Here is a 27,029-nt window from a genome sequence, read left to right as displayed (position 1 = left end):
AGTCATATTCTTGTGTGACTCCTTATTATCCACTTTTAACCAGTAACCTCACTACACTCCTTCCTTTTCCTGTGGCCTGGCTGCTTCTCCGCTCCCCAGACCTCCTCACCTTCCCTCTGTCCTCATTGCTGCCTGCTGCTTCACCCTGGCCAGAGCTGGGGCCCTGGGGCATGCCTCCAGTGGCCTAGTTGGTCCAGTGTTTGGGTGTCATGGAAGGAGGGCTCAGAACGTCTCCCAGGGTGCTCAGACACATAACAGTCGTCTGCCATCCAGAATGCAGAAACCCAGCAGGTTAGGCAGCAGGCCCTGGTCAGTCACTAAGCTGCTCTCCAGTCTGTACACCCTCTAACGACCTGGCTCTCAGCCCTCAGCTTGGATCACATTCACGCCTGGGTTTGTGACTGAGACTTGCTTCTGATACACCCCCCTCCCCATACTGAGGAGCTTTTTATACCTTCAGAGGCAATAATTCAGAGAGAGTTATGAAATGAAAGGTCTTCACTAGTTTGTCAGTTGTTGAAACTTAATGATTTGATTTTATATTCTAACTTGTTTCTGTTTGTGGACATAACTTAGCGTGGAATCTGACTAGTAAAAATTACTATCCTTCTTTTTTCATTTAAAATTTATTTTTTGCCCTGACAGTTGGTTGGGCATTGTTTCTCTAAGTGAAAGGTCTCTGGTTCAATTCCAAGCAGGGCACATGCCTGGGTAGTGGGTTTGGTCCCCAGTCGGGGCGCATATGAGAGGCAATATTTGGAATGTAGATAAAAATATAAAGAAAACATCAGGCCTGGCTGGTGTGGCTCAGTGGATTGAGTGCTGGCCTGTGAACCAAAAGGTCCCTGGTTTGATTCCCCGTCAGGGCATAGGCCTGGGTTGCGGGCCAGGTCCCCAGCTGTTCATTAGAGAGGCAGCCAATCGAAGATGTTTCTCTTGCACATCGATGTTTCTCTCCCTCTTTCTCCCCTGCTTTCCCTCTCTGTAAAAATAAATAGCATCTTTAAAAAAGAAAAAAAGTCATCCATAATCCTCCTAATTGGAACTAATTACCATTTTTTGCCATATTTTCTTCCAGCTATTTATGGCATTTTTAATTACTTAGTTGAGATATCTCCCATGCACGTGGAAGTATGTTGTTATTGACTGGGTAGCCCTATAATGAACAATTGATTTTGATTCTTTACACATAATTTAATGCTTGGCTCTTTCTGAAGTTTTGAAGTCATGTGTTGAGAAAATGTGACATTGACTTCCTAACTGTGTAATGGAAACAACAGGGGTGACCAATAATGGTCTCAGTCCAAGTCACATTCAGTTTGTTGTCCCTTCCATTTTCTTGGCAACTTTTTGTGGAATTCATCAGTAATTATGACTCATGGCTTTGGAGTGCTTACTCTGACCTGGAGTCCCTGCCTGTGCATCACCTAAGATCGACTGTGAAGCAGAAAACCCCCTGGCTCAGGCTCTTTGTATTGCCCTTCTGGCCATGGCACGTTATGGTGACTACATATCATAATTGTCAAGTGTGTGAGGCTCTGTAAGTGACAGAAAGAGCTGGTTTTAGGTCTTTATAAATAGAAAGTGATGAGGAAGATCAAGATATGCTCATTTGAACACTGACAAAGTTATTTTCGAAGTAGCTTTCCCTCCTGCAATTTTCTTGGATTAACATTTGTCCCCCGCAAAGGAAAAATTGTCTTGTATGTATATGTTAAAGTTTAAAATTATTTGTATCTAGAGTACAAAATTGTAGGCATGGGTGGTCTTCTGCACCACTGCGGCATACAGCCTGTGTTTACTAGATGTGAGTGAGTTGTTAGAGAAACCCTAATGTAGTATCTTCCTTCTAACCTTGGGGTTCTCATGGCTCTTTTCTGCCTATTACTTTCATCTTCTGGTGTTTACTCACCCTCCCGCCCAACAGAAGTTCCCAGAGGCCCATCTTCATCCTCCAGGTCCTTCCATGTGTTGGTTGTGATTCCTGTAGATAAACAGTGTGTTTGTGGATTCCCTGCCCAGTGGGGCACGTGGCCACCAAAGCACAGGGCAGGGAGACAAAAAGCCATTCTTGACCGTGTGACCATGAGCACGCTCCTAACTTTTCTGCGCCCCGGGTCCCATCCTATAAAACAAGATGGTCTCTGAGGGCTGTTTGGCTCTAAAATTGTGCCTCAGTTTCCTCACTTGTAAAATGAAACAAACAAGAGTTTCTGCCTCACAGCATTGCTAGGTGAAGTTCAGGGTGAAGCTCTTCCCGCAGCACCCTCCCCCCAGTGTAGGAGGCAGTGTGGTAAGCAGTTGGAAAGAAACAGCACAGCAGGGTTTCTGCCTTCGGGAGCTTGCCCACAGGGGCTGGGATGGCCCTCTGCACCCGGAGACCTGGGACACCCTCAGTAGCGCCCTCAGTGTGGCCCGTTGCCAGGGCAGTCCCCTGTCCCGAAGCCCAGTCATAGGCTTCTTACAGGTTTTTAGCCCTATTCTCTCTTCCCAAAGAACCTGCTCCAAATCCTTGTCTCAAAATTTGCCTCTGGGGGAACTCAAACTGAAAAAAGAAGTAAAATTTCCATGATACATTCAGTGAAAAAAAGCAAGGAATGAAGATCTTAAACCTTTTATTCTCAGGATCCCTTTATACTCTTAAAATTTGTTGAGGACCCCAAAGAGCTTTTATTTATATGAGTTATATCAGTCAGTATTTACTGCTAGAAATGAATACAAAAACATTTAAATGTTTATTAATTTGTTTTAAAATAACCATAATAAATTCATTACAACTTAATATCAATAATGTTTTTTGTGAAAATTAAATATTCCCCCCCAAAAAAATCTTGGTGAAAAGAGTAGTATCATTTTCATTTTTGCAAGTCTCTTTAATCTCTGACTTAATAGAAGACAGATGAATTTTCAAATCTGCCTCTATATTCAGTCTTTTGCAAACTGATGTATCATGTAGCCTCAGGAGAACTCCCCTACTGTTTATGTGAGAAAAGGGGCATTCAATGTTATTATGAAAATAGTTTTGGCCCTGACTGGTGTGGCTCAGTGGACTGGGCATTGTTCTGCAACCCAAAAGGTCACCGGATCAGATCCTGTGGGACAGGCAATCAACCAATGTCTCTCTCTCTCTCTCGCTCTCCCTCCCTTCCCCTCTCTCTAAAAATAAATAACTAATTTTTTTTTTTTTAATGAAAATAGTTTTGATCTCATAGACCCCCCCGCCCCCCGAAAAAATGGTCTTGAATATACTGGTAAACTTGCTCTCCAAAAAGGAAAAAAAATGTTCTGGCTGTTAAAGTGTCAACTTTTATGGTGTAAAATACTCCCACAATGGCCAATTTGAAGCTCCCAGCTTGACCCCACTAGGAGCAGAGTTGTGGAGAGGGACGACGTAAACCAGCCGTTGTGAACCACTTGTACAAAGCACACTTGGCAAGCCACTGACACAGTACGTCTCGGGCAGGACACGCAAGAAAGATAACATGGTCGCTTCCGAGAGAGTATCCCAGTGACTGGAGGACAGTGGACTTTTGAACCAGACTTTTATAGCTTTTGAACTTTGTTTTCATGTGTATTACCTAGTCAAAAAGAGAAAATAAAAGATCTTAAGTGTCTTCTCTTCTTAAATGAACCCTAAACATATGAATTGTAAATCTTTCCAGCTTTTCCATTGCTTTGTGGCATCTCTTAGAATTGGTCATTTCTAAGCACCAGTGAATGGTTCTCACTCCTCTGGCCTCTCCTTGTCCTTCTTCACGGGCTTCCTTCCCTCCCCAGCATCGCTCCCTGCCCCAAGCCAGGGGCATGCTGAATATTCGCGATTCAGATTCGGCTGCATCTCAGCATGAGGCACGGGGGCAGTTCTGCCAGTGATTGCATTTATGCAGCCAATTTAAGCAATTTAGCTTTTGTCGTTTGATTTTGAGTGGCCAAAGCATCCTTATTTATGAACATTTGGGATTACCTTCTTACCTTCTCCTTTATGCTTTTTGTAAACCGAAGGCTTTTCTGGCGACAGTCTAATCTTCCCTCTGCCACAAACAGAATTACACCCGTGCATGAAAAATTAAGTATTGTTCATCTCTGTGCAAAAGGATAGAGACTAGGAGGATTTTTAATAACATTATATAGAGTCCTACAAGGTCTGCAACACTGAAAACCTTTCTGTAACAATGACAGTCACTTTGCCTGAGGCTTCCTAAACTGTTTTTTGTTTTTTAAAGGATTTCACTAAGATTAGCCGATTTGAGGGTTGCCTTCAATAGGTAATCGATGTCTTAGAACCTATGCTGGTTTAGCTAGAGGCAGCCACAAGCTATGCAGGTCTCTGGGCACATGTTCCTGTCACTCACCTAAATCATCATCTTGGATTTGGTCAGGGGCTTTTGAGGGACATGGAACAGCCACCCCTTGGGAAGAAAGCTGATTTAACCTTGGATGTGTTGACTGTCTCACAGTTTGAATTTCGTGGTGAGAGGAGTAAGGTTTAGAATGTTAGATGAGAAATTCTACAAAGCCCAGCAGGCCAAGGAGATTGCAACCTAGCTGCCTGGGTGGGCCGGAGCTGCGCCGGTTGCAGGCTCCTACATAACCTGTAGTTAAGTAGCGGAAGGAATTTCTGTGGCATGCTTGGCATCCGGATACTCAGTATCCACCCAGGATAAGCAACCCTGTGACCTTCACGTAGCAGAGGACCAGGAAGTGGAGGTAGCACACACTATACCCATCCCCTTCCACCCAGCCCTGGTGTTGTGGCTGCACTGTCTCTTGTCTGCTCGGGGTGCCTGGAAGGGACCCACAAATCCATCCCTTTTGTAGAAACTTCTGTGCTCTGGGCTGGAGTCTTATTTGCAAGCACAGGACACACTGGTTTTCCAGGTAGCTGCATGGAGATAAAAGGAGATTTGAATGTTCCAGCTGCTGTTGGAATGAGAAATCCAAGGCTGAAGAACAACAACAGAAGAAGGAGCATTCTCTTAGTATTTCCTCTCCTGGTGGCTGAGGGAGATGTTCACAGACTGGCTTTCAGCCCTGGTCCTCCCACTTAACAGCTGTGTGACACTGGCAAGCGACCTGCTCTCCATTTCCCCTTGGTCCCCCTTCCAATGTTCAAATGCTTTATTTCCTTAATCAAAATATTATAATAATATTTTACAGCTTCAATGAGAAATAAAAATTGTGCATATTTAAGGTATATGCCCTCAGTTTCCTTATTGGTAGAATTGGGATTGAAATAGCCCGGGGTGAGGTGGAGGCACACCAAGGTGGTCAGCGGGGTCTAGCATGCAGTTTGTGGGCTGCAGATGTTAATGAGGACCCTCACCCCACTCAGGCCCAATGTAGCTGTAGGTTTTCCAGGCCTTGCAAATGGGAAATTCCCCAGCTTCCCGAAGTGCATGGCTTCTTTGCTGGCTGGGAGGGAAGGGGCCCACCATTCTGTGTTCTGGGTTACTTCTGGGTGAATCTAGCATCTGTCACTGATCTATAAATGAACACAGAGATGTTTTGCCAAGCAGATGCACTCTGGGCATCTTGAGTGCCCATAAAGCTGGCCGCCCCCTCCTCCCACCTCTCCCCCGAGAGCCTTCCCAGCTTCCTCTCTGCTTCTCACGCCACAAGTGGCTCAGGTACGTGCTCCTCCTTCACCATTTTCTGATAAGACCCAGAATCCAGGTGCTCAGTTGCTTGCTGTCATATCACATGGTGTTGGTTCAGAAAAATACCCTTCCTGCCCACTGAGTCACATCCCGGCAGAGTCCACGCCCGACCCTGGACTCTAGCCCTGAGCTGTCTGCCTCCCAGGCAGATGGAATATTAGATGCTCACACTGCCTTTGCTCAGCACTTGTGGTTCTGTCTCCTGTTTTTCCATTGGCTCCCATTTTATTTTCTTCTGGGATTCACTTGTTTTTTTAATGCTTTCTACTTAGCCAGAGTCTTTGTGGTTTTCTGTCACTATGAGCGCCCCCCTCAACCCCTCCGCCGCCAAATAAATCATCCTCCATCTCCTATCTTCTCCCTTTCCCACCTTTTCTCTCCTGAATGTGCTTTGTTTTGTACACGGCACCCTCTCCGCCAGCTGTCTTATTCTCTGCGCCTGTTCTGCTACTCTCACCTCTGCCCGGGCTCTGAGGGAAAGGGTTATGTGACCCTGGGGTGGATTTCCAAGGGCAGTCGCCAGGCTTGGACCTTTGGGTGAGGCCTGAAGTGCGTCTGCTTGAAAGTCCCTGATTGGGCTGGGAATCGGAAGGTCTGTCACCCTCCTGTCTGAAATGCAGCCGTGGGTTTGACTTGTAAATGGGAAAGCCCCACCTACCTGCCTGTGCCTCCCCGCAGGTACACCCGGATCAGCGGATGTCATCAAATGTGGGGTGTATTTGCCTGGGATACAGTGGAAGCTGTAGTGGCCAAAATTTACCTCTAGTAAAATGATTCTTGGACTATGGAATCTTGCTTATCATTTATTTCCCCCCACTATCACCTTGTGTATTATGTTTTCCAGATAGGAGATAGTTTAGTAAGTAGGAATTATTTTTAGTGTTAATTTTAGTTTCAAATAAATCTTAAATTTTCTTCTTCATTCCTCTGACAGTTACTACTACAAGGATGAAAAGAATCGTGCCCATCATAAAGTTGATGTGATGCATTGAGAATCATGTGTCACATCATAAGCACTATGTGAGTGCTGCTGTTATTAGTGAATCTTGACATTATCCTGTGCCTCGATCCCCTACACTCTGTCTTGCCCCATCCCCCAGCACTTCATTCACTGCGGTAAAACAGGGGACCACGTGCCATTTCACAGTTACTTGGTGATTGGTGTACTGAACTTTGTAGATGGCATCCCTCTTCTGTATTGAAATGTATTGTCTTTTCAATTTTTATTTATTATTATTTTAGAAAGAGAGAAAGAGGAAGGGAAAGCGGGGGCAGGAGAGAGAGACACACACATTGATTGTTCCACTTATTTGTGCATTCATTGGTTGATGCCTATATGTGCCCTTGGTGTATCAGGATGATGCTCTAACCAGCTGAGCTACCTGGCCTGGGCTAGATGTTTTTCTTTTTTTTTCCTAGAAACATTTGTAATTCTTATGACTGGGGGTGGGGGTGGGTTGTCAATGGCACTATATATCTAATAGCAAGGATACCACTAAACATCCTACAACACACAGGGCAGTGACCCATAACAAAGAACTACCTGGCCCAAGATGTCGATAGCGCTGAGGTTGACAAAACTGACAAAAAGGTTTGTTCTTCCTAAAACCGGCATCTTAGTGACTGACATGGGCCAGGGACTACTGTTAGTGCTGCCCTGTTATTTGAGTGGAAGGAACAGGGACAAATTGGGGGTGCAGTTTAGGGATCCAGAGATTTAACTTCTGACCCTGAAACCTAGGACTAACATGATTTACTGCTGTAGGCAATAGAAATTTCTTAAGAGATGCTCCTTAGTCCCACTGTCCTCTGATCCATAACCAAAATAAGACTGATAGCTGCAGTCTGTTTAATCAGTTGTGGGAACCACAACTCCTCAGGGTCAGTAGTAAAGGCTGTCACATGTATTCTTTTCCACGACCTCATTTATACTTCATAGTTTGTAGAGACATGGCGTTATGTAATTTGGGGAATCTCAAAGACTTTACTGGTGCTTTTAGTCCTGGCATCTGTTCCATTCCAGCTGGAGCAGTGGCGGTCAGGGGCCCACTCTGCACCAGACCCTGAAACCTGTACCTGGCACCTTCCTCCCCACCCGTCTCATTCCCACATCAATAAAAAAGAAGGGTTTCGACCAGATTGTGTGGAGCTTCAGAGCTTTAACAACCCACAGTGAACTCTTTCTCTGAAAGAGAAAGTTTCTGAAGGAAAGGTTAGACCAACACCATCCAATAAAAATATAATGCAAGCCACATATGTAATTTAAAATTTCCTAGTTGCCACATTTTAAAAAGGTGAATGTTTTTAATAAAGTATTTTATTTAGCCCAATCAAAAATATTATCATTTCAACATATAATTAATATAAAAAATTATTAGAGATATTTTACATTCTTTTTGCTATGCTAAGTCTTTAAAATCCAGAATGTGCCTTCCCATTTGGACCAGCCATGTTTCTAGTCCTCTGTGTGATTAGTGGCTACACTCACAGGCAGCCCAGGTCTCTTAGGACCATGTGGAGTCCTAAGACCTCAGCTCGGGTCCACAGCATCCACAGCTTCTATCCTTGGTCAGCCTTTCATTTTTGTGGCTGGAATATATAAAGCCAGGATTGGAGTCTGTACAAAAGACTTGGTTTTCTTAAATAACATTCCCCTAGCTCTGTAAGTGCTCTCAGTCAAAGCTGTAAGACGCGTTCTGCCTACAGAAAGTCTTGGAGAAGCGCTCCCGGCAGGTGCACAGAAGGCCTGGCTGCTTTGAGCAGCTGCACATGAGAGTCAGAGGACATGATTTTCTGTGATATTGCAGAGCAGTGTGGACCTAACCTTCTACTCCATGGAGCCAGCCAGGGTTGGGAGGGGAAGGGAATTTCTCATGGGGAGGGAAAATTAAGAAATAAGTCAAGCAATAAATCAAGACTTTGTCTTTGTCTTTTCATGTAGTGGAATAGAAGATGAACTCAACTGAATTCAGTGAAGATGTAGAAGAAGGTAAAAAAAAATCTCTTATTAAAATTAATTTTAATTTAATATTTTATTGGGTCGTATATCCACATGTTTCAGACATATTGAGGTATAAAAAGATACAAAATGAAAAGCCTCTAACCACTGGTTCCCATCCCCTCCACCCATGCACCTTATCTTATGTGTCTTTTAAGAGTACTTTTTAAAAAAGCATCACTTAAAATATAGTATTTGTCTTCCACCATCTCTTCTTCTTCCCCTTACCCTCTAAGGAGACTTTAAACCATTTTTGAACAAAATGTCCTTGGAACGTGCTTTTATTGTATAGCACTAGTGTGGTAAGATAAAAATTGCTTGATTGGAAGGTGCAGTTTTATTGTGACTAGACTTTATTATCTGAGTGGTAGTGTCAAAGGGTGACCCCCAAACAACCTGTCACTCGGGGATCCCAGCCGGTCTCTGAGCGGTTCAGTGGTCTCTCCTGCTGAGCCCTATCTCTTCTCTGCCACAGTTCTAAAAAATAACACTGTGAAAGTGGAGACAGAGGCCGAAGATGCTGCCCTGGACTGCTCAGTGAACTCCAGGTCTTTGGAGAAGCACCCTCCGGACAGCGTCTTCACCGCCCTCCAGGACTCCAGCAAGCGAAAGCAGCTGGGCAGCGAGGGCCAGCCAGACACCGTCTCCAGCGTGAAGAGGCGGCGGCTGATTCCCGAGGTGAGGGTCCAGCCCCTTCTGTGTCTGCTTGGGCTCTAACCGTCTGATGAGACACAGAATCTCTACTTGTGGGATCTGGGCAACTCCTAAAGCCCTGGGTGTGAGAAGGCTTTCATTTCAGCTGTCCTATCTCTGGCTTAAGTGTCTAGAAAGTGTCCTTAACTGGAATCTTGTCTATGTCTGGGTACAGTAGCAGGAAAGGGAATCTTTACAAGCATCTGATGGCAAGCCTACATTTTGCATTGTATACACTTAACATAGATTCCTAGAAAAAGGCAAAGGGTTAGCAGGTCTTTTCCTAAATCAAATCTATCTTTTATGTCTATTAGGGGAGTTTGTTGCCTAAAGAAAATGTTCAGTGAATCTTTTTTGTAAAATGGAGAATTCTATATCATCCCTGTTTTCCCGAAGTTATCTATTTTATGAACTTGCTTTATTTCTTTTTTAAAAAATATTTTTTTAATTTACTTTTAGAGAGAGAAGGGAGGGAGAAAGGGGGAGAGAAACATTGATGTGTGAGAGATACGTCGATCAGTCGCCTCTCTCATGCCCCCCAACTGAGGACCTGGCCTGCAACCCAGGCCTGAGTCCTGACTGGGAATCGAACTGGTGACCTTTCGATTCATGGGCCTGCATGCACTCAATCCATGGAGCCACACCAGCCAGGTTGAACTTGCTTTATTTCTTAGTCACCTGCTGGTTATATTGAACTTTGCTGAATTCTGAGAGAGAAAACGGGACTGATATAGTGGCCCCATCTAGCAGCCTGTAGTCCAGATGGCAAATAAAACATGTACACAAAAGAGTGAAGACCGCAGAGAGAAGCAGCTTTGGGAGATGAAGAGATGTCTGGCCTGGGATGTCTTGTCAGTGAGCCTCCGCATGGACCAGCAGGTTACACCTTAAGTTCTTAGAACATTTTCCCAAACTCTCCAACCTAACCCACCCCCGACCCCCCCTCTTTCGGGATCTAGATAGTTATTTCAGTTTCTGCATGTCTGTCCAAATGAGTCCCCATTTTTAAGACTCCTTATCATTAACCAGAGCACCATGGGTATCAACCTGGGACTTCTTGGGTTGCTATTGGTTTGTTTTAATTCTCCTCTGTTAGATGCAAGGGCAGGTCCAAATAAATTGGGAATTCATGGATTTTAGAGACTGAGTCTTAAATGAGTAAAAACTGTCCTTTAAATGGCAAAATGATGAGATTAAGATTTTCACCAGGATTTAAATATACATATTTGCATTACATTATAATGAGGGCTGACATGCGTCCCCCATCATGGAGCATTGATTATCTATCTATGTATCTATCAGTCTGTCTATGCCCTCCCCCCAACAGCTTTATTGACGTATAATTCACATACTGTATAATTCACTACTTCCAATTGTGCAATTCAGTGGTTTTTTATATGTTCACAGAATTGTACAGCCACCACCACAATTAATTTTAGAACAGTTTCATCAGCCCACAAAGAAATCCTTTCTCTATTAGCAGTCACTCCCCGTAAACCCCACCTCTAGCGCCTGGCAACCACTAATTGACTTTTTGTCTCTACGGATTTGCCTGTTCTCAACATTTCTTATAATTGCAATCATAGAATATGTGGCCTTTTGTGTCTGGGTTCTTTTACTTAGCAAATGTTGATAAGGTTCATCCATGTGAGAGCATGTGTCAGTACTTCATTCCTTTTTATGACCAAATAATATTCCATTGTGTGAATATATCATTCTTTGTTTATCCATTCATCAGTCAATGGACTTTTGTGTTGCTTTCACTTTTTGATTATTATAAGCAATACATTTTAAAAAATCTATAGTGCCCAGAAAAAAAAGTTGAATTTTTTTATACCTATATGAGGATTGATTAGAAACACGCCACCCTTGACTCTGGCTGCCTAACCCAGCCATTGGCTGCATACCTGTGACTCTGGGGGAATGTTCATGTGTGAACGGCAGTTTCCAGTGCAGTAAGTAGTGACTTCAGACTACATCTCAGATTTCTGTCTGCTGAGATACTTTTTCATGGTAAATGAAAGGTACAAGATGGTTAGTAGAACAGTTTCTTTGAAAGACATTTAACCATTTGCTTTTTCTTACGTTTTACTTTAAACCATAATTTATTATCCTTTCCCCTAATGATTGGTATTTAGGTGTTTTACACTTTTATACTCCTAAAAACAGTGTTGGGACCACCCATATACACGAACCTAGGGCCCCTCTGTGAGTATCCCTATAGGTCGGGTGTCTAGAGGTTATCCTGAAAGTATGGAGAAGTTTGAGAAGCACTATGTTAAGTTCCTAATGGAACTTCTGAAAAGTATTTTCTTCTGTTTGTCATCTGCTTATGATCAATCCTGCAAAACCCTTCACATTTGAGTAAAGCCAGAGGTCAAGAAGTGGAACACCAAGTTGAGTCTATTGATTCAAGTTTGCTGTGTAACAACCCCCTGCCCCCCCCCCCCCCGAAAACAAAACAAACTACGATTTTATTCAAAATTGTGTGGGTCAACTGGGGGTTCCCCTGGTTCGGCCTGATATGGGAGGGGTGAGGCAGTCTGAGACCCCTCCCTCCCACCCCTGGAGCCTCTCTCCAGCTGGCAGGGGTGACTGCAGCTTCCCATGACACACTTTCTCAGCCTCTGGGAGGCCAGTCCAGGCCTGTTCATGTGACACAGAAGAGTCCTGGGAATAAGACCAGACCAGCTTTGGAGTGCAGACTTTTCAGGCCTCAGCTTGCATCACGTTTACAAATGACCTCCTGGTCAAAGCAAGTCCTATGGCCAAGCCTACCCTCCACCCTGGATGGTGGGAGCAACAAAGTCCTACTGCAAAGAGGCTTTTGTACAGGATTGGGGAACTAGTGTGGCCATTTTTGTAAACAATCTTCTGCAGTAAGAAATAACCAGCTCCACATCGAGAAGGAATTCTGACAACATGAATCCCGGGGTGTGGTCTTTGTGGACAGTCCCAGGTGGTCCCGCTGCCTCATCACACACATGATGCCATTCTTGATCCCTTCATTCAATGTGTGTTTGTTGTCATAGCATCATAGAGAAGGGAGCATCTTCATATTCTTGGAGCAGAAAGGTAAAGAAAGATTCTTATGATGTGTGTTTTAGCTGACACCTTCAGTATGTGCAGCATGTCAGGAAAGATCTGGCATTGGGTTAGAACCCCAGTGCGGTTCCAGTTGGAGGCACCGCCCGCACGGCACATGGATGATGTTGGAGGGTTTCGGAGGCTCGTCTTTCTCTGGAGAGGCAGCCAGCTTTGTCAGGCTGGAGCTTCAGGCATCGCCCAGCAATTCGGGCATATCCGGAGAAGAGGGAACCCAGTGTGCACTTGAATATTTCTAATATGACTGGTCCCGTTTACATATTTAATTGGTCATGTATGTTTATTTTTCAGTGGATTTGCTATGGTTCTGACCCATTAGATATTGGCAAGGAAAAGAGATGTTTAGTTCTGGATTTTATTTTGGGTATTTTATTAGCTTTGTTCATTTTCCTTAGTGAGGTTGGTATTCCTGCACCCCTTCCTGTTCTTTACAAAGAATGTAAGTAAAACCTTTTGAAATTCCTGAGTGCTTTGTAGAAAGGTGTCATGTGATTTCAAGGCAATGTTTCCTTCTAAAGTTTGTGTAAGTTGATGTGTCAGTAGATTAGTACTCTCAGGACACTGGGGACTTCAGAACAATTCATCAGTTTTATGAAATTATATGTTGATTTTTCAAAATGGTACTAGTCCTAATTCAGAATGAGTTATCCTTTGTCCTTTTGCCCTGAATTTTCTCTGCTCCTTCTTACATATGTGGTGCCAGCAGGTGGAGGTGGAAGTGAGGAGTGTGTGCTGCTTGAAGCACTTTCATCACAGGGTGGGACCAGAGGAATCAGGAGGCAGAAACAAGCACCAATCAAAAAGGTAGACAGGGAGTGCATTAACAGTTACGGGGGGGAGGTAAGGGGGTAAAGCGGGGGTAAATGCTGATAGACTTGGGGTGGTGAACATATAATACAGTATACAGTTGATGTATTATAGAATTGTATACCTGGAACCTGTATAATTTTATTAACCAATATTACCCTAATAAATGTATTTAAAATTTTTTTTAAGTCCAGAAAAAGCCCTGGCTCAGTGGTTTGATTCCCAGTCAGGGCACATTCCTGGGCTGGGCCAGGTCCCTAGTTGGGGATGTGCAAGAGACAACCGATTGACATTTCTTTCTCACATTGATTTTTCTCTTCCTCTTTTTCTCCCTCCATTCCCCTCTCTCTAAAAAATAAATAAAATCTTTAAAAAATTTAAAAGAAAACAAAAAAGCAGTTATTGAGTTGCCTACTCAGTACCACCATTACTTATTTCATTTATCCATATAACAAATCAGTGATGAAAGGATTAGTATTTTTACCAGACAGACGATCAAACTGAGGCATATAAGTTAAATAAAGTTCCAGGATGCCAGTTGGGCAGCCTTGTTCCTGATGTGGAGTGGTTGGGACACCCAGTGGCTGCTCCCCATCCAGGGAGGTGAGCCCTGCTTTCTCCAATCCAACCCATGGAAACAGTAAATAACAGAATGAGCCGAGATTCTGGAGTCAGATAAGGGGGAGCTCACCACAGGGGCTTTGCCAGTTAGTGACCTCCCAGCCTCAGGTTCCTGCACGGTGATGAGGGGTGGCATTGCCCACGGCACTGGTTTCCTGTGTGGGTCATTGAGATACCCGAGTAAGGACCCTGGCACAGGGTGTGGCCCATGTCAGCCTTCAGGAATGCTTTCCTACTGGCCCCCGAACCCACATCCAGCTCCACTTCATGGTCAGCATTCAGCGACCTCTAGGACTCCCCAGGTCTGAGCATCCTTGATTCTGAACACCGTTCAAGTTGGGGCATAGACCACCTTCTGTCTTCTTCCCCCAAACCCAAAGGAAGATGAGGAGGAGGGCGCGGTGGGGGGGGGGGGGGGGTTTACGATTGAGTGGCAGCTCCAATGCTAAAAATGCATCACATGCAGACTCATATCAGGGCCAATGACTTGTTTATGAGTGACATTTAGTACAATACTAAGAAGAAAAATAAAATCTCCCTCAAAAAATTTAACAAAAGGCTGTATAAAGACTTATTTGGCACCTCCACTAGAAAAGGCTTCATAGCCAAACACAGCAGATGTGGAAGGTGAGTAGCCAAGATTTTTATGGGTACTCATCTTTTTGTTCACAGAAGTGGGGGTGATATTCAAGAGCTGTATGCCAGGCAGAAGTTAGCTTTGTTTTCCTGGAGGGTCTTGTTTCTGTGTTTGTCTTTAATCCTAACGTGTCACTGTGGCTTGTTTTTCAATGGGAGAGCAGAAGCGCTGTCTCGTTCATTCAGTGCAAGTGTACCGAACCCCTCAGTGTGAGTTACTGTGGTACCAGCTGGAGATTTGTAAGTTTCCACAACAGCCATAGCAGATAGGTATTATGGCCATTCCTGTGTTCTTGAGGCTCAGGAGTCAGCACTACCATGCCTGCTCCATTCAGAACGTTGCACTTAAACACCATGGTGGCCCCAAGGGCTGTGGGGTGTTTATACGATGCTATGAGAAAAGCCTTTGAGAATGTCCTGCCCTGATATTTTGTGGTTCCTCCTCCCTTTTTTTCCCACTCCCTTCCATTATAGTTGCTTTATCTCTCCAGATTCTTTTTTTTTTTCATGCATCATAGCACATTCTTGATCCTCACTGGACACTGTCGGCAATATAAGGATGACCCGAAGGGTAAAAGCCATGAGGACAGAGGGTATGTCTGGCTTGTTCCTTGTGTGCCCATGGCCTTGCAGTGCCTGCTGTGTTGGGCACTCGGTAGTATTTGTTTCCTGGCTCTGTATGGTAGAGAGCTCTTCCCTACCTTATTGCCAAACTATATCTGATCAATTGATGATTATGTCAACGATGATAAGAAGGAGAAAAATAAATTCTGTTGAAAATGAAAAAGGCAAGCATCACCCCTACTTCAATTTTTTTGGGAGGGGGTGGTGATTCTCTCCCCTAGGTGGCATTTCCCATGGCCCGCATTTGATGCCACATTAATTCTCAGCTCCCTACTCTCTAGGAAGGTACACTTGGCGTTCCCATTTCCTGGCTCTGGGTGCCATTTAACAACTCATCATTTGTTGAACTGAATTTAGAGGGTCTGGGGTCCTGAGAAAGCTGTTTAATCCTAGGAACATCTCCAAGGTGACCCAGTCCCTGGGATGTCTCTCAGCACAGACATGTGGAATCGCCCCTAAACAGTCTGCTTATCCCTCACTTGTAACCCAACATCAACCCCTTTTTGTTCAAATTCTCCCACGGAGAGATTCAGGCATTCCCCCTTGAATCTAGGGGTGCTGGTGGTAGATGAAATGCCCTGCTCAAATCCAGGATGGATGCCGGCACTGCAGAGCTGAGCGGTGCCGCAGAGTTCCCATATGGCTGGAAGATGAGCCTCGGAGAATTGCGAATGGTGTCAGCCAGACGCCCAGTGCCAAGTAGCACAGATTTAAAGATTTCTTGATACTTTAGACAGCTGAGCAGAGATTTTATCAGCAGCTGCAAACGCAGCCAGCCCATCGTCACCTTGTCAGCATTTGTGGAATAGATTGGAGCACTGAGTTGACAGGACAGCAGTGTGGGGATATCTGAGAACCTCCTCTTTGGTGCTTGTGTTGTGTTTTGTGTTGAATTGTGTATCCAGGGTCTCTGGGAGTGAGGAATGTTGCCCTCTACTGGGACTCTTAACTTAATTTTTTATTCAAGCACGTTAGCCAAAAATGTTTCAGCTGGTGGCAGTGTTTCTGATATGCTTGGGAGAAACTGAAATGTTTTTATTAATGAAGCTGAATATTGAGTTATAGTGGGGATTTCCAGTTCCCACATACTCTGGCCTTCCGCCTGCTGTGGGAAGGTCGGGGTGCCACCAACTTCTGTTTGTTGTTGGTGTTCAGACAATTCACGCAGAAACTTTTCCCTCTACTTACTTTCTACACTGGAGATTAATGAGGTCAGACCTCCCTCTAGAATATGTACTCCTGCTGCATGACCGTTGAGTTTCTGGTGATCTCTGCACAGAATCTTTTTAAAAATGTTAATGAGCCCACTTGTAAAGCAAAGACCCCTTTTCTAAAATCACTCCTAATGCAGCTCTGATTTCTTTGGTGATAGGCAGTATAAACTCAAATTTCTCTATGTGGGTAAAGCCTCATGGCAATCTCATGATTGGGACCTCCAACGTTATTTTGGTGTACTAGAATTTAATGGTGAATAGGTTGCTAAGAACTAATATATAGTCTGCAAGAATTAGCAAGTATGGTGCTCTGAATTTATTTGGGCAGTGCTCTCCAGCAGCACCCCAGAGTCATAAGCCCACCTTACAGAGAAATAAGCTCACGTATATGGCTTTACATGTAATTATGTAGATACACACAGAGAAAGGAAATAAAACTTTCCTGAACTTAATTACTGTGTGCAATGCACTCTGGTATTTTCTGTGTTCTTTCTTCCAGTCTTTTTTTTTCTTTCCTACTTCCTCCTTCCCTGCCTCTTTCTTCTTATGCTAGTCATGAGCCATCAAGTCAATTTCACCACTTACTAATGGTTCATGACCCACAGCTCCCAACCCACTGCATTAGGAGGAAAGATTTTTAACTCTCTCTCTCCCTTCCTTTTTTCGAACTTCTGATGTGTGAATATGTGTGTGTGTGTGTGTGTTAGGGATGGGTGGGTAGTCTTCCTTCCTCTCTTTCTTCCTAATAGCAGAAAAAAAGAAATATATGAAGGGCAGAAAACTCCACCTTCAGCTCAGTGGTCCTGTCCTCCTGCCCTGGCAGACGGGCCTCTAAGATGTGCCTTCCATGAGTGACTCAGTCTGCTCCTGCTGCTGTAGGAACGTTCTCTTGTTTCCTGGTTGAGAGTATTCACTACAACTAGTTTTATAAAAGGCCCATAGTATAACCTCTGCTCTGGCTTGGGAGTAACACTGTTTAATAATAGTCATATTGTAATAATAAATACTAAGTACTTACTGTGATCAGACATGGGCTCAGTGCTTTATGTACATTATCTCATTAAGTCCTCACTTCCCCCGTGAGACAGGTACCATTATTTATCCATGAGTTACACACAGGAAGCTGAGACATGAAAGGTCCTGTAACGTGGCCAAGGTTGCACAGAGGACGGTTGAGCTGAACTCATGCACTCCTTTCACCTGTCTACAGTCATGTTATTCATGAAGTGAGTGGCCTATCTGAACTGCTCCTCTGTCTTAGGCGTGTATTTGAGAGTGTAGAACCCCTCACCCTGCTTTAAACATCCATGCGTGTGGTTGACATTCACTGAGCTCTTTTGTGCCCAAGGCACTTTGCTAGGTAGGCACTGCGGGTAGACTCAGGAATGACCTGGTCCCGCATGTAACCAACCATCATGCAGTGGGATGAGGGATGGGGACAACTTGGTGAGGAGACCCCAAGAGGAAGTGGGATAGGTGGCAAGCTCCCCGCACCCCAGCATACCCCTGGTCCTGTGCTCTTGGGAAGTGTAGGGGTGGTGAGGTACAGGAGGGCCACGTGCCTCTGACCCTTCATCAGCTTAGACAAACAAATCCTGAGAAAGTATTGGGCAGCTTCGTGGGATAATTAAAACACAAGAATTCCTGTATCTTCAGGTCCCCAGGAGAGTAAAATAGCCTTTCTTTTTCATGGTTATTAACAGAGACGTAAGAGAAAAATTAACCTTTCTGTAACATGAGTGAGATTATTTTGTTATCTGAGAGGGTCCAGGAAGTAATTAAGTAATGATTAATTTAAGTGAAATAGAGGAGGTTCAGAGGATCAAAGCTTTTTTTTTTAAGTTTATTGGGGTGACATTGGTTAATAGGATCAAAGTTTTATGTTTACGTGGCCTCATGGTCTGTTATCACCCTGGGCCTACCTGTTCTTTGTGCCATGTGCTCACTTGCCATTGTAAATGTAGCCTCTTGAAATTGTCTCTTTGCCCTGCAAGAGAAAAACACCTCATGTACTGCTTTATGCTGGCATTAGTTATCTGAAGGCTTACAACTGACATTGAATCTGCCTTGATGAGAAGAACTGACAGCAGACAATGTCTTCCAGGCGCTGGGGACTCAGAGAGAGGACCACCAGCACACCCAGGATCTTGCTAGAAACGCAGGCTCAGGGATCAGAATCTGTATTCTAACAAGACCCCAGGAGACTTCTACGAGAGTCTCAGAGCACTGGGCCCCACCAGGCTACGCCAACCATGTTTCTCCAGGTGTGGCAGCATCAAGACACACTTTGTTCTTGTCCATTCCACAGTTGCCTGGGGCACATGCGTGTCAGGGGAAGCCAAGGTTTTGTGCTAAAACAAACTCTGCGTGCTCCTTGGACACCCTCCAGTGCTTGCCATTTAGCTCTTCTGCTTAATTAAACCTTCAGAAATATATTCCCATACATTTTTGGGTCAAATTCAACATTTGTCAAAAATAGTTTTATAAATTTAGGATTAAAGTACAATTAATGGCACCTATAACAGTTTGTTTATATACTTGTTAATGAAAATTTGTATTGTTTCCTATATGGGGCTATTTACAAATAAGGCTGCCATGAACATTTGCTTAGAAGTATTTATGGGACCTTGTGCTTTCATCTTGCTGGGTAAATAAATACCTAGAAACGGAGATGCCTGGATCATATGGTCCATGCATGTTTAATTTCTTTGGAAAGTACCAAATGTTTTCCAAAGTGGTCATATCATTTTTTATCCCCACCAGCAGTGTCTGATAGTTTCAGTTTCTTCACCTCATCTCTAGTACTCCATGTTGTGTGTTTTGATTATACCCATTCAAGTGGGGGTGATGTGGTATTTCATTGTGTGTGTGGTTTTTTTTTTAAGTATATTTTATTTATTATGTTATTACAGTAGTTCCAATTTTTTCCCCCTTTGTTTTCCTCTGCCCAGTACCACCCTCCCCTCCAGCAATCCCACCCCTCTTAGTTCATGTCCATGGGTTGTGCATATAAGTTCTTTGGCTTCACCCTTTTCTATATTATTCTTAACATACCCCTGTCTATTTTGTACCAACCATTTATGCTTCTTAGTCCCTGCGCCATTTCCCCATTTCTCTCCCTCCCCGCTCCCAGCTGATAACCCTCCAAATGTTCCCCATACGTATGATTCTGTTCCTATTCTGGTTTGCTTTGTTGGATTTTGTTTTTATTTTTTAGATTCAGTTGTTGATAGTTGTGAGTTTGTTGTCATTTTAGTGTTCATAGTTTTGAACATTTTCTTAAGTAAGTCCCTTTGACATTTCATATAATAAAGGCTTGGTGATGGTGAACGCCTTTAGCTTCACCTTGTCTGGGAAGCACTTTATCTGCCCTTCCATTCCAAATGATAGCTTTGCTGGATAGAATAATCTTGGTTGTGGGTTGCTGTTCATCACATTGAATACTGCTTTGCCAGTCCCTTCCTGCCTGCAAAGCGTCCTCTGAGAAATCAGCTGATAGTGCTATAGGCACCCCCCTGTAGGCAACTCTCCGCCTCTCTCTTGCTGCCCCCAGGACTCTGTCTTTATCTTTCACCTTTGGCATCTCAGTCATGATGTGTCCTGGTGTGGTCCCCTCTGCGTCCAGCTCACCCGGGACCCTCCGTGCTTCCCAGACCTATATGTCCATCCCCTTCGCAAAATTTGGGAAGTTTTCCTCATTTTTTCCCATTCTTGCTTCCTCATTCTGCACTGGTTGACTGGTTTTTTTTTTCTTCCTTATGTTCCAAATCATTGATTTGAACCCCAGTTTCCTTCCCTTCACCACTGGTTTTGTGTGGATTTTCCTTCGTTTCACTTAGCTTAGCCTTCACTTCTCTTATGCGTTTGCCATACTCAAGCATATCTGTCAAGCCTGTGAGCATCTTTATCACCAGTGTTTTGAATTTTGCATCTGTTAGGTTGCCTGTTTCCTCGTCTGTTAAGTTAGCTATCTCCTGGTCACTTAGTTCTCCCACTGGAACCTTGATCTGTTCCCCCTTTTGGGCCATACTTCTCTGTCTCCTCATTGTGACAGGCTCCTGTGTTTGTTTGCCTCCGTGTCCCGTCCCAGGTAGAGCTGTCGCTCCTGTTCGTTGTAAGGGGCGGAGCCTTAGGTTTTGTCGTCAGTATAGGGCGACCTGTTTCACCTCATTGTGGTGCTGTATGTGGGGGAGGAGTCCGAGAGGGAACAATGCCGCCTGCCCAGCACTTGTCCCCCTTCCAGGCACCTCTCCCACCTTTGCACCGACCGGATTGGCTCCCCTCTAGCTGCTGCCCTGGCTATCATCCCCAGAGTGGGTGGGTCTGTGGATGCTCCAGGACCATGGGGGCTCTTCAAACAAGCGGACTCTGCTGAGACCGGCAGTCTCTGCCTCTACCCTAACCCCCACTGGTCTACACAGTCAGAAGCAATGAGGCTTGATTTTCCCCGGTGCTGGGACCATGAGCTTCAAGGTTTGGTGAGGAGCTGGAAACACCCCCCAGGTGTCCCTCCTACCCTTTAAAATGTGTGACTGTGCTTTCTGCCGACCTGCTGCCACCGCATTCGCCACCGCTGCTGCCACCACACCGAATCCTCTCTGTTCCGGCTCCACCCCTCCCACCTGTCTGGATGACTTATTTCCTCTCCATATCCCCGTTTGCTGGACTTCCATGCAGTTTGACCCTCTGGAACTTCTGGTTGTTTCCAGTTTTGAGTCAGCTGTATTCCTTCTTATCTGTGGAGGGATATACAGTGTGTCTGTCCACGCTGGTCGGAAGTTGAGAAATCTCATTGTGGTTTTGATTTGCATGTTAATAAGCATCTTTTAATATGCTTATTTGCCATTTATGTATCTTCTTTGAAGTAGCTGTTGAAATAATTGGGTTGTATGTTATTGTGTTTGAGAGTTCTTTTAGTATTCTGAGTTCAAGTCCTTCATTAGATAAATGATTTGTCAGTATTTCCTTCCAATCTGGGCTTGTTTTTCATTCTCTTAACAGTGTCCTTCCAAGAGCAGAATTTTTTATTTTGATGAAGTCCAGTGTATCAATTTTTTCTGTTACGGCTCGTGCTTGTAAGTGTTCTAAGAAATATTTGCCTAAACCAAGGTCACAATGGATTTCTCTTATATTTTCTTCTAAAAGTGTTAGAATTTTAAGTTAGGTTTTATATAGGTCCACGATCCATTTTGAGCTCATCTGTGGAAAAGATTATCCTTTCTCCACTGACTTGCCTTTGAACCTTTCTCAAAAATCATGTGTCTATATATATATAAATAAGCCTTTTAAAAACTGCTCAAGGCCTTGGCAATAGGGAAGACTGCTGATGAAAGCAATGAGAATCTGGGTTCTCAACGGCCAGGATGCTTGCTGTCCAGTGGTGGTGTTTGGAGTCCAGCTTTGGGGTCTTTATAAAGTGTTTTGGGTTCCGGCAACCAGCGGACTGCAGAGTTTACCATCCTTGGGCGAATGGAGGAACCAGTCCCTGAGATCATTTTTGGTAGGGCTTAATTCTCCACAGGCCTCTGTTGAGCAAGGCTGGATAATACATAGCAAGTACCCTTTTAGATGCATAAGATACATGTCAATCATTACATACAGTGGTGACTTAGGACAGTGAGGCTTAATTCTCTCCTGGAATTCTGGTTGTGAAGTGCTGTTGGACTGACAGGGAGACCAAGACTTAGGCTCCCAGGAGTCCCATCATTTCACAGAATCTCACAGTTGCATAGGCTCTGGAGGTTCTGGGCTAGCCCTTTCCAATCTGAGCTGAGACATGATTCCAGGTGTGACAGAGTTGGCGGCACACTGCCACTGTCCAGACCTGGTTTTTCTGTGCATCTCAGCTGTCCTGAGTGGTGACGTCTGTTCGCTTAGAGGCTGGAGACTGGAGGACATTTGGAGCTGCTTAGAGGCAGGAGTCATTATATTATCCTGTCTGAGAGCATCTGAGCCCCGGGTCAATGAGGCGACCTGCCCAAGGCAGGGCTGCCACAGGAGGTCCTCGTGTTCCCATGGTCTCACTCCCATCCCGAGCAGCGTTCTTGCCTGGCCTTGCCAGCCTCGGTGCTTGGTCTCCCGTCAGGCCCCATGCTCAGGACGTCCATCACTGGTGACCTGCAGCAAACTGAAGCCTCCTGGGTTCAGCCTGAGCCTCTCTCAGGGTGTGGGAAGCGTGAGCAGGTTTTTGCGCTGGGATGCTGGGACAGGCCGATGACTCCAGGGCAAGGGTAGGCCATTCCTCACAGGCTCCTGGGACTGACCTGGGCCCCTGTGTGTGTGTGACACAGACCTGTGTCTAATGTGCTAAATCAGAACGCCCCCCTAACACAGCTTTTGTTTTCCAGGCACTCCTAGCAGGCATGCGGAACCGGGAAAACAGCTCGCCCTGTCAGGGCAACGGGGAGCAGGCCAGCAGGGGTAAGAACCTGGGCTCCGTGTGGCCGGGCGAGGAGGAGCCCTGCGGTGATGTGAGCACCCCCTCCTACAAGAAGCCTCTGTATGGCATCTCGCACAAGATCATGGAGAAGAAGAACCCTCCCGCGGGGGACATGCTCAGCACGTATGAGCTCTTGGAGAAGGCAAACCCCAGCAACAGCCCCTCACCTCTGCGGCTCCTAAACGAGACACAGAAGCGGGACAGTGGCAGTGTGGCCGCGGCCACTGATGGCGACCCCAACATCTACTTTCTGATCCAGAAGATGTTCTACATGCTCAACACACTGTCCTCCAACATGTCCCAGCTACACAGCAAGGTGGACCTGCTGTCCCTGGAGGTGAGCCGCATCAAGAAACAGGTGAGTCCCACGGAGATGGTGGCCAAGTTCCAGCCACCCCCTGAGTATCAGCTGACAGCTGCTGAGCTCAAGCAGATCGTGGACCAGAGCCTGTCGGGCGGCGACCTGGCCTGCCGCCTGCTGGTGCAGCTCTTCCCCGAGCTCTTCAGCGACGTGGACTTCTCCCGGGGCTGCAGTGCCTGCGGCTTTGCGGCCAAGCGGAAGCTGGAGTCACTGCATCTGCAGCTCATCCGAAACTATGTGGAGGTCTACTACCCCTCGGTGAAGGACACGGCTGTGTGGCAGGCCGAGTGCCTGCCCCAGCTGAATGACTTCTTCAGCCGCTTCTGGGCCCAGCGGGAAATGGAGGACAGCCAGCCAGGGAGCCAGGTCGCCAGCTTCTTTGAGGCCGAGCAGGTGGATCCCGGCCACTTCCTGGACAACAAAGACCAGGAGGAGGCTCTGTCCCTGGATCGGAGCAGCACCATCGCCTCGGACCATGTGGTGGACACACAGGACCTCACCGAGTTCCTGGACGAAGCCTCGTCGCCAGGCGAATTCGCAGTCTTCCTCTTGCACCGGCTCTTCCCCGAGCTCTTTGACCACCGCAAGCTAGGCGAGCAGTACAGCTGCTATGGGGATGGCGGCAAGCAGGAGCTGGACCCGCAGAGGCTGCAGATCATCCGCAACTACACGGAGATCTACTTCCCTGACATGCAGGAGGAGGAGGCCTGGCTGCAGCAGTGTGCCCAGCGTATCAACGATGAGCTGGAGGGGCTGGGGCTGGACGGGGGCAGCGAGGGCGACGCCCCGCGGGACGACTGCTATGACTCCTCCAGCCTACCCGACGACATCTCCGTGGTCAAGGTGGAGGACAGCTTCGAGGGTGAGCGGCCCGGCCGGCGGTCCAAGAAGATCTGGCTGGTGCCCATCGACTTCGACAAGCTGGACATCCCGCAGCCTGACTTCGAGGTGCCGGGCGCCGACTGCCTGCTCAGCAAGGAACAGCTGCGCAGCATCTATGAGAGCAGCCTGTCCATCGGCAACTTCGCCTCGCGCCTGCTGGTGCACCTCTTCCCCGAGCTCTTCACGCACGAGAACCTGCGCAAACAGTACAACTGCAGTGGCTCCCTGGGCAAGAAGCAGCTGGACCCGTCCCGCATCAAGCTCATTCGCCATTACGTGCAGCTGCTCTACCCTCGGGCCAAGAACGACCGTGTCTGGACGCTGGAGTTTGTGGGCAAACTGGACGAGCGCTGCCGGCGCCGGGACACGGAGCAAAGGCGCTCCTACCAGCAGCAGCGCAAAGTCCACGTGCCAGGCCCCGAGTGCAGAGACCTGGCAAGCTATGCAATCAACCCCGAGAGGTTCCGAGAGGAATTCGAGGGGCCTCCGCTGCCCCCCGAAAGAAGCAGCAAGGACTTCTGCAAGATCCCTCTAGACGAGCTGGTGGTCCCGTCGCCCGACTTCCCGGTGCCTTCCCCGTACCTGCTGTCGGACAAGGAGGTGCGCGAGATAGTGCAGCAGAGCCTGTCGGTGGGCAACTTCGCCGCCCGGCTCCTGGTCAGGCTCTTTCCCGAACTCTTCACGGCCGAGAACCTCCGGCTGCAGTACAACCACTCTGGGGCCTGCAACAAGAAGCAGCTGGACCCCACACGGCTCAGGCTTATCCGCCACTACGTGGAGGCCGTGTACCCCGTGGAGAAGATGGAGGAAGTGTGGCATTACGAATGTATCCCCAGCATCGACGAACGGTGCCGCCGCCCCAACAGGAAAAAATGTGACATCCTGAAGAAAGCCAAGAAAGTGGAGAAGTGATGGGTAGCCTAGGGCCTGAGCCTTCTTTGGAGCATGGCACTGGTATCCACAGACACGCACCTTATGTCAGTGGGAAGTGGCTTACTACTTTTGCACACGTAAACACGCACCCAGCCACAAGAAAGAAGCCTTACATTTGGTCTCTCCTCATTCTGACTTCTGTCCTGAGTTCCCCAGTGGAGCAGCCAGTTTGGGGATGACTGAGCTGTGAGAGCAGAGACCTCAGGAGCAGGGGTTCTCTCTCCTTGGCTGTGTCCTCCCCTTCTTCTTAATTTGAAATGCAAATTCAGCAACTCTTGTTTCTCTTCCCACATTTTACATCTTCCATTTTTACCTTTTTTTTTTTTTTAATGAAAAGGAAACCCTTTCTAAAAAGATCATTGGGCTCTTTGGGGGCCACTTTGCTTAGGGAAAAAATCTTTTAAATATTCAAGGTGAAGTACTGTTAGAGGACTTCAGTTGCTAGGATTTTGTTTTAAGATGGTTTCAGATTTAAGAAATTTTTAGATGGCCATGTTTAGGCATGATGGCTAATAAATAACTTCAGGTGGCAGAGACCAACTTTACTGACCTTGCCTTTTACATCTGATTTTGGAAGAGCCAGGATGCCCCTTGGATGGCAATAGGAGGGATGGAATAGTGTGACATCCTTTCTGACCATGGTCGCTTTCTCCCTTTCTCTGTCGTGCTGAGGAAGGGACTCACTCATGGCCTGGCCTGTTTGTCTTTGCTGGGTCAGTAGAATGTTGTGCTTACTCTCTGTAGACAAGAACACTGGATGATGATGATGATGATGATGATGATATGAATGTAGATAGACGTGGAAACACGTTCACAATGTCATTTGAGCTGTGTCTTTCCACTTCCCTCTTTTCCTTCTACATGAGGATGCTGGTTGGAGGGGCAGACACGTTTCCTTGGAGAACAGTGTGTGAATAATTGGCTTCTTGTTTAAGGATGGGTCTCCTTGGACTCATCAAGAACTGTTTACTTTCTGTGTGTGTATTTGTATAAAACCTGGGTTCTGGGTTCTGGGAGTTGTATGGTGTGTGTTCCTCACCACAGCTCAGTGTTAGCTCCTCCAGTCAGTATGCATCCTTGTTCCTCAGGGCAGGCCGAGACCCTCAGGCCTTCTTGGGGATACCTGGTATTGGAAGGACACAGGTTATCTCAAATTGGGCACCCATATGTCTCTTCCGCAGGGTCCACTCAGAGCTTTCCCCCTCAGACCCTCTAGAAGATCCTGCTGTTCTATATCTGGCTAGTCCCTTGGCCTTGGGGTGAGACATTTCTTCTCTCCTCACTGGTTGGGAAGGTCAAACTGCTTCAGGCTAGTGGCATGTTCTCCAAGAATTCCAATGAGGAAATTTCCCAAGTAGTTCAAGTTCTTAAAAACAATACTTTTATTTACCTGACTGGGGGCCAAATGCCTAAGAGGGGAGGGAAACAGTCTAACTTAAACTGAATACATCATACCAGAAACCTGAAAAAATGAATGAAACACAAGGTAGTCATAAAACCCTTGTGGCTTAATATTTCGCTACTTTAAAATGCAGGAATAATAGAAACAATCTGTGAATTGTCTTTATACAGCTGATAAGGAATTCAGTTCTGGTGACCATATGACGTAATTTTGCCTGCACCTAGCAGGCTTTTTTTTTTTTTTTTTTTTAATATATGACAGGATTTAGAGCAATGTAAACTTGCTGATCTAACGTCAGTAAATTTGCTTTTCAATGTCATTTACAGATTATTTCCGTTGAAACTACTACAGGCCTCAATTACTGAAATTTATAAATACACAGGGATTTAATGACTCTCTTCACCTGCCCATACGTGCACACACACATTTCTTATTAAAAAACTGAAGGGAGATGAAGGGGATCTACATAAATAACAAGTTCAACCTCTTTGTGCCTGGAAAGAAGAAGGGACTGGAGCAGCCAGGAGGCTCACTTCACCCTGCCCCCTACCTGGGCCTTTCTCTATGCCTTAGTCTCCCCTACACACAAATGCACACATGTACACACGCACACATATGCCCTACCCAAAGATGGCAGTGGCTCTTGCCCACCAGCCC

General features: G+C 46.0%; 1 protein-coding gene across 1 annotated transcript in view; it reads left to right on the top strand.

Annotated features, from left to right (window-relative positions):
* BEND3 (BEN domain containing 3) overlaps positions 1-26,610 on the top strand; it is a 31,996-nt gene extending 5,386 nt beyond the window's left edge. Inside the window, exons 2-4 of the mRNA XM_090279724.1 lie at positions 8,599-8,646; positions 9,131-9,333; positions 22,703-26,610. Of these exons, the coding sequence (XP_090135850.1) occupies positions 8,610-8,646; positions 9,131-9,333; positions 22,703-24,949 (2,487 nt within the window). The 5' untranslated portion in view covers positions 8,599-8,609 and the 3' untranslated portion in view covers positions 24,950-26,610. The remainder of the gene's footprint in view (positions 1-8,598; positions 8,647-9,130; positions 9,334-22,702) is intronic.
* The last annotated feature ends 419 nt before the right edge of the window (positions 26,611-27,029 follow it).

Source organism: Furipterus horrens, unplaced genomic scaffold (genome assembly GCF_987537825.1).
Source record: "Furipterus horrens unplaced genomic scaffold, mFurHor1.1.pri manual_scaffold_6, whole genome shotgun sequence".
Taxonomy (NCBI): Eukaryota; Metazoa; Chordata; class Mammalia; order Chiroptera; family Furipteridae; genus Furipterus; species Furipterus horrens.
The sequence above is the reverse complement of the archived record's forward strand: the minus strand, read 5'-3'. Positions and strand labels throughout refer to the sequence as shown.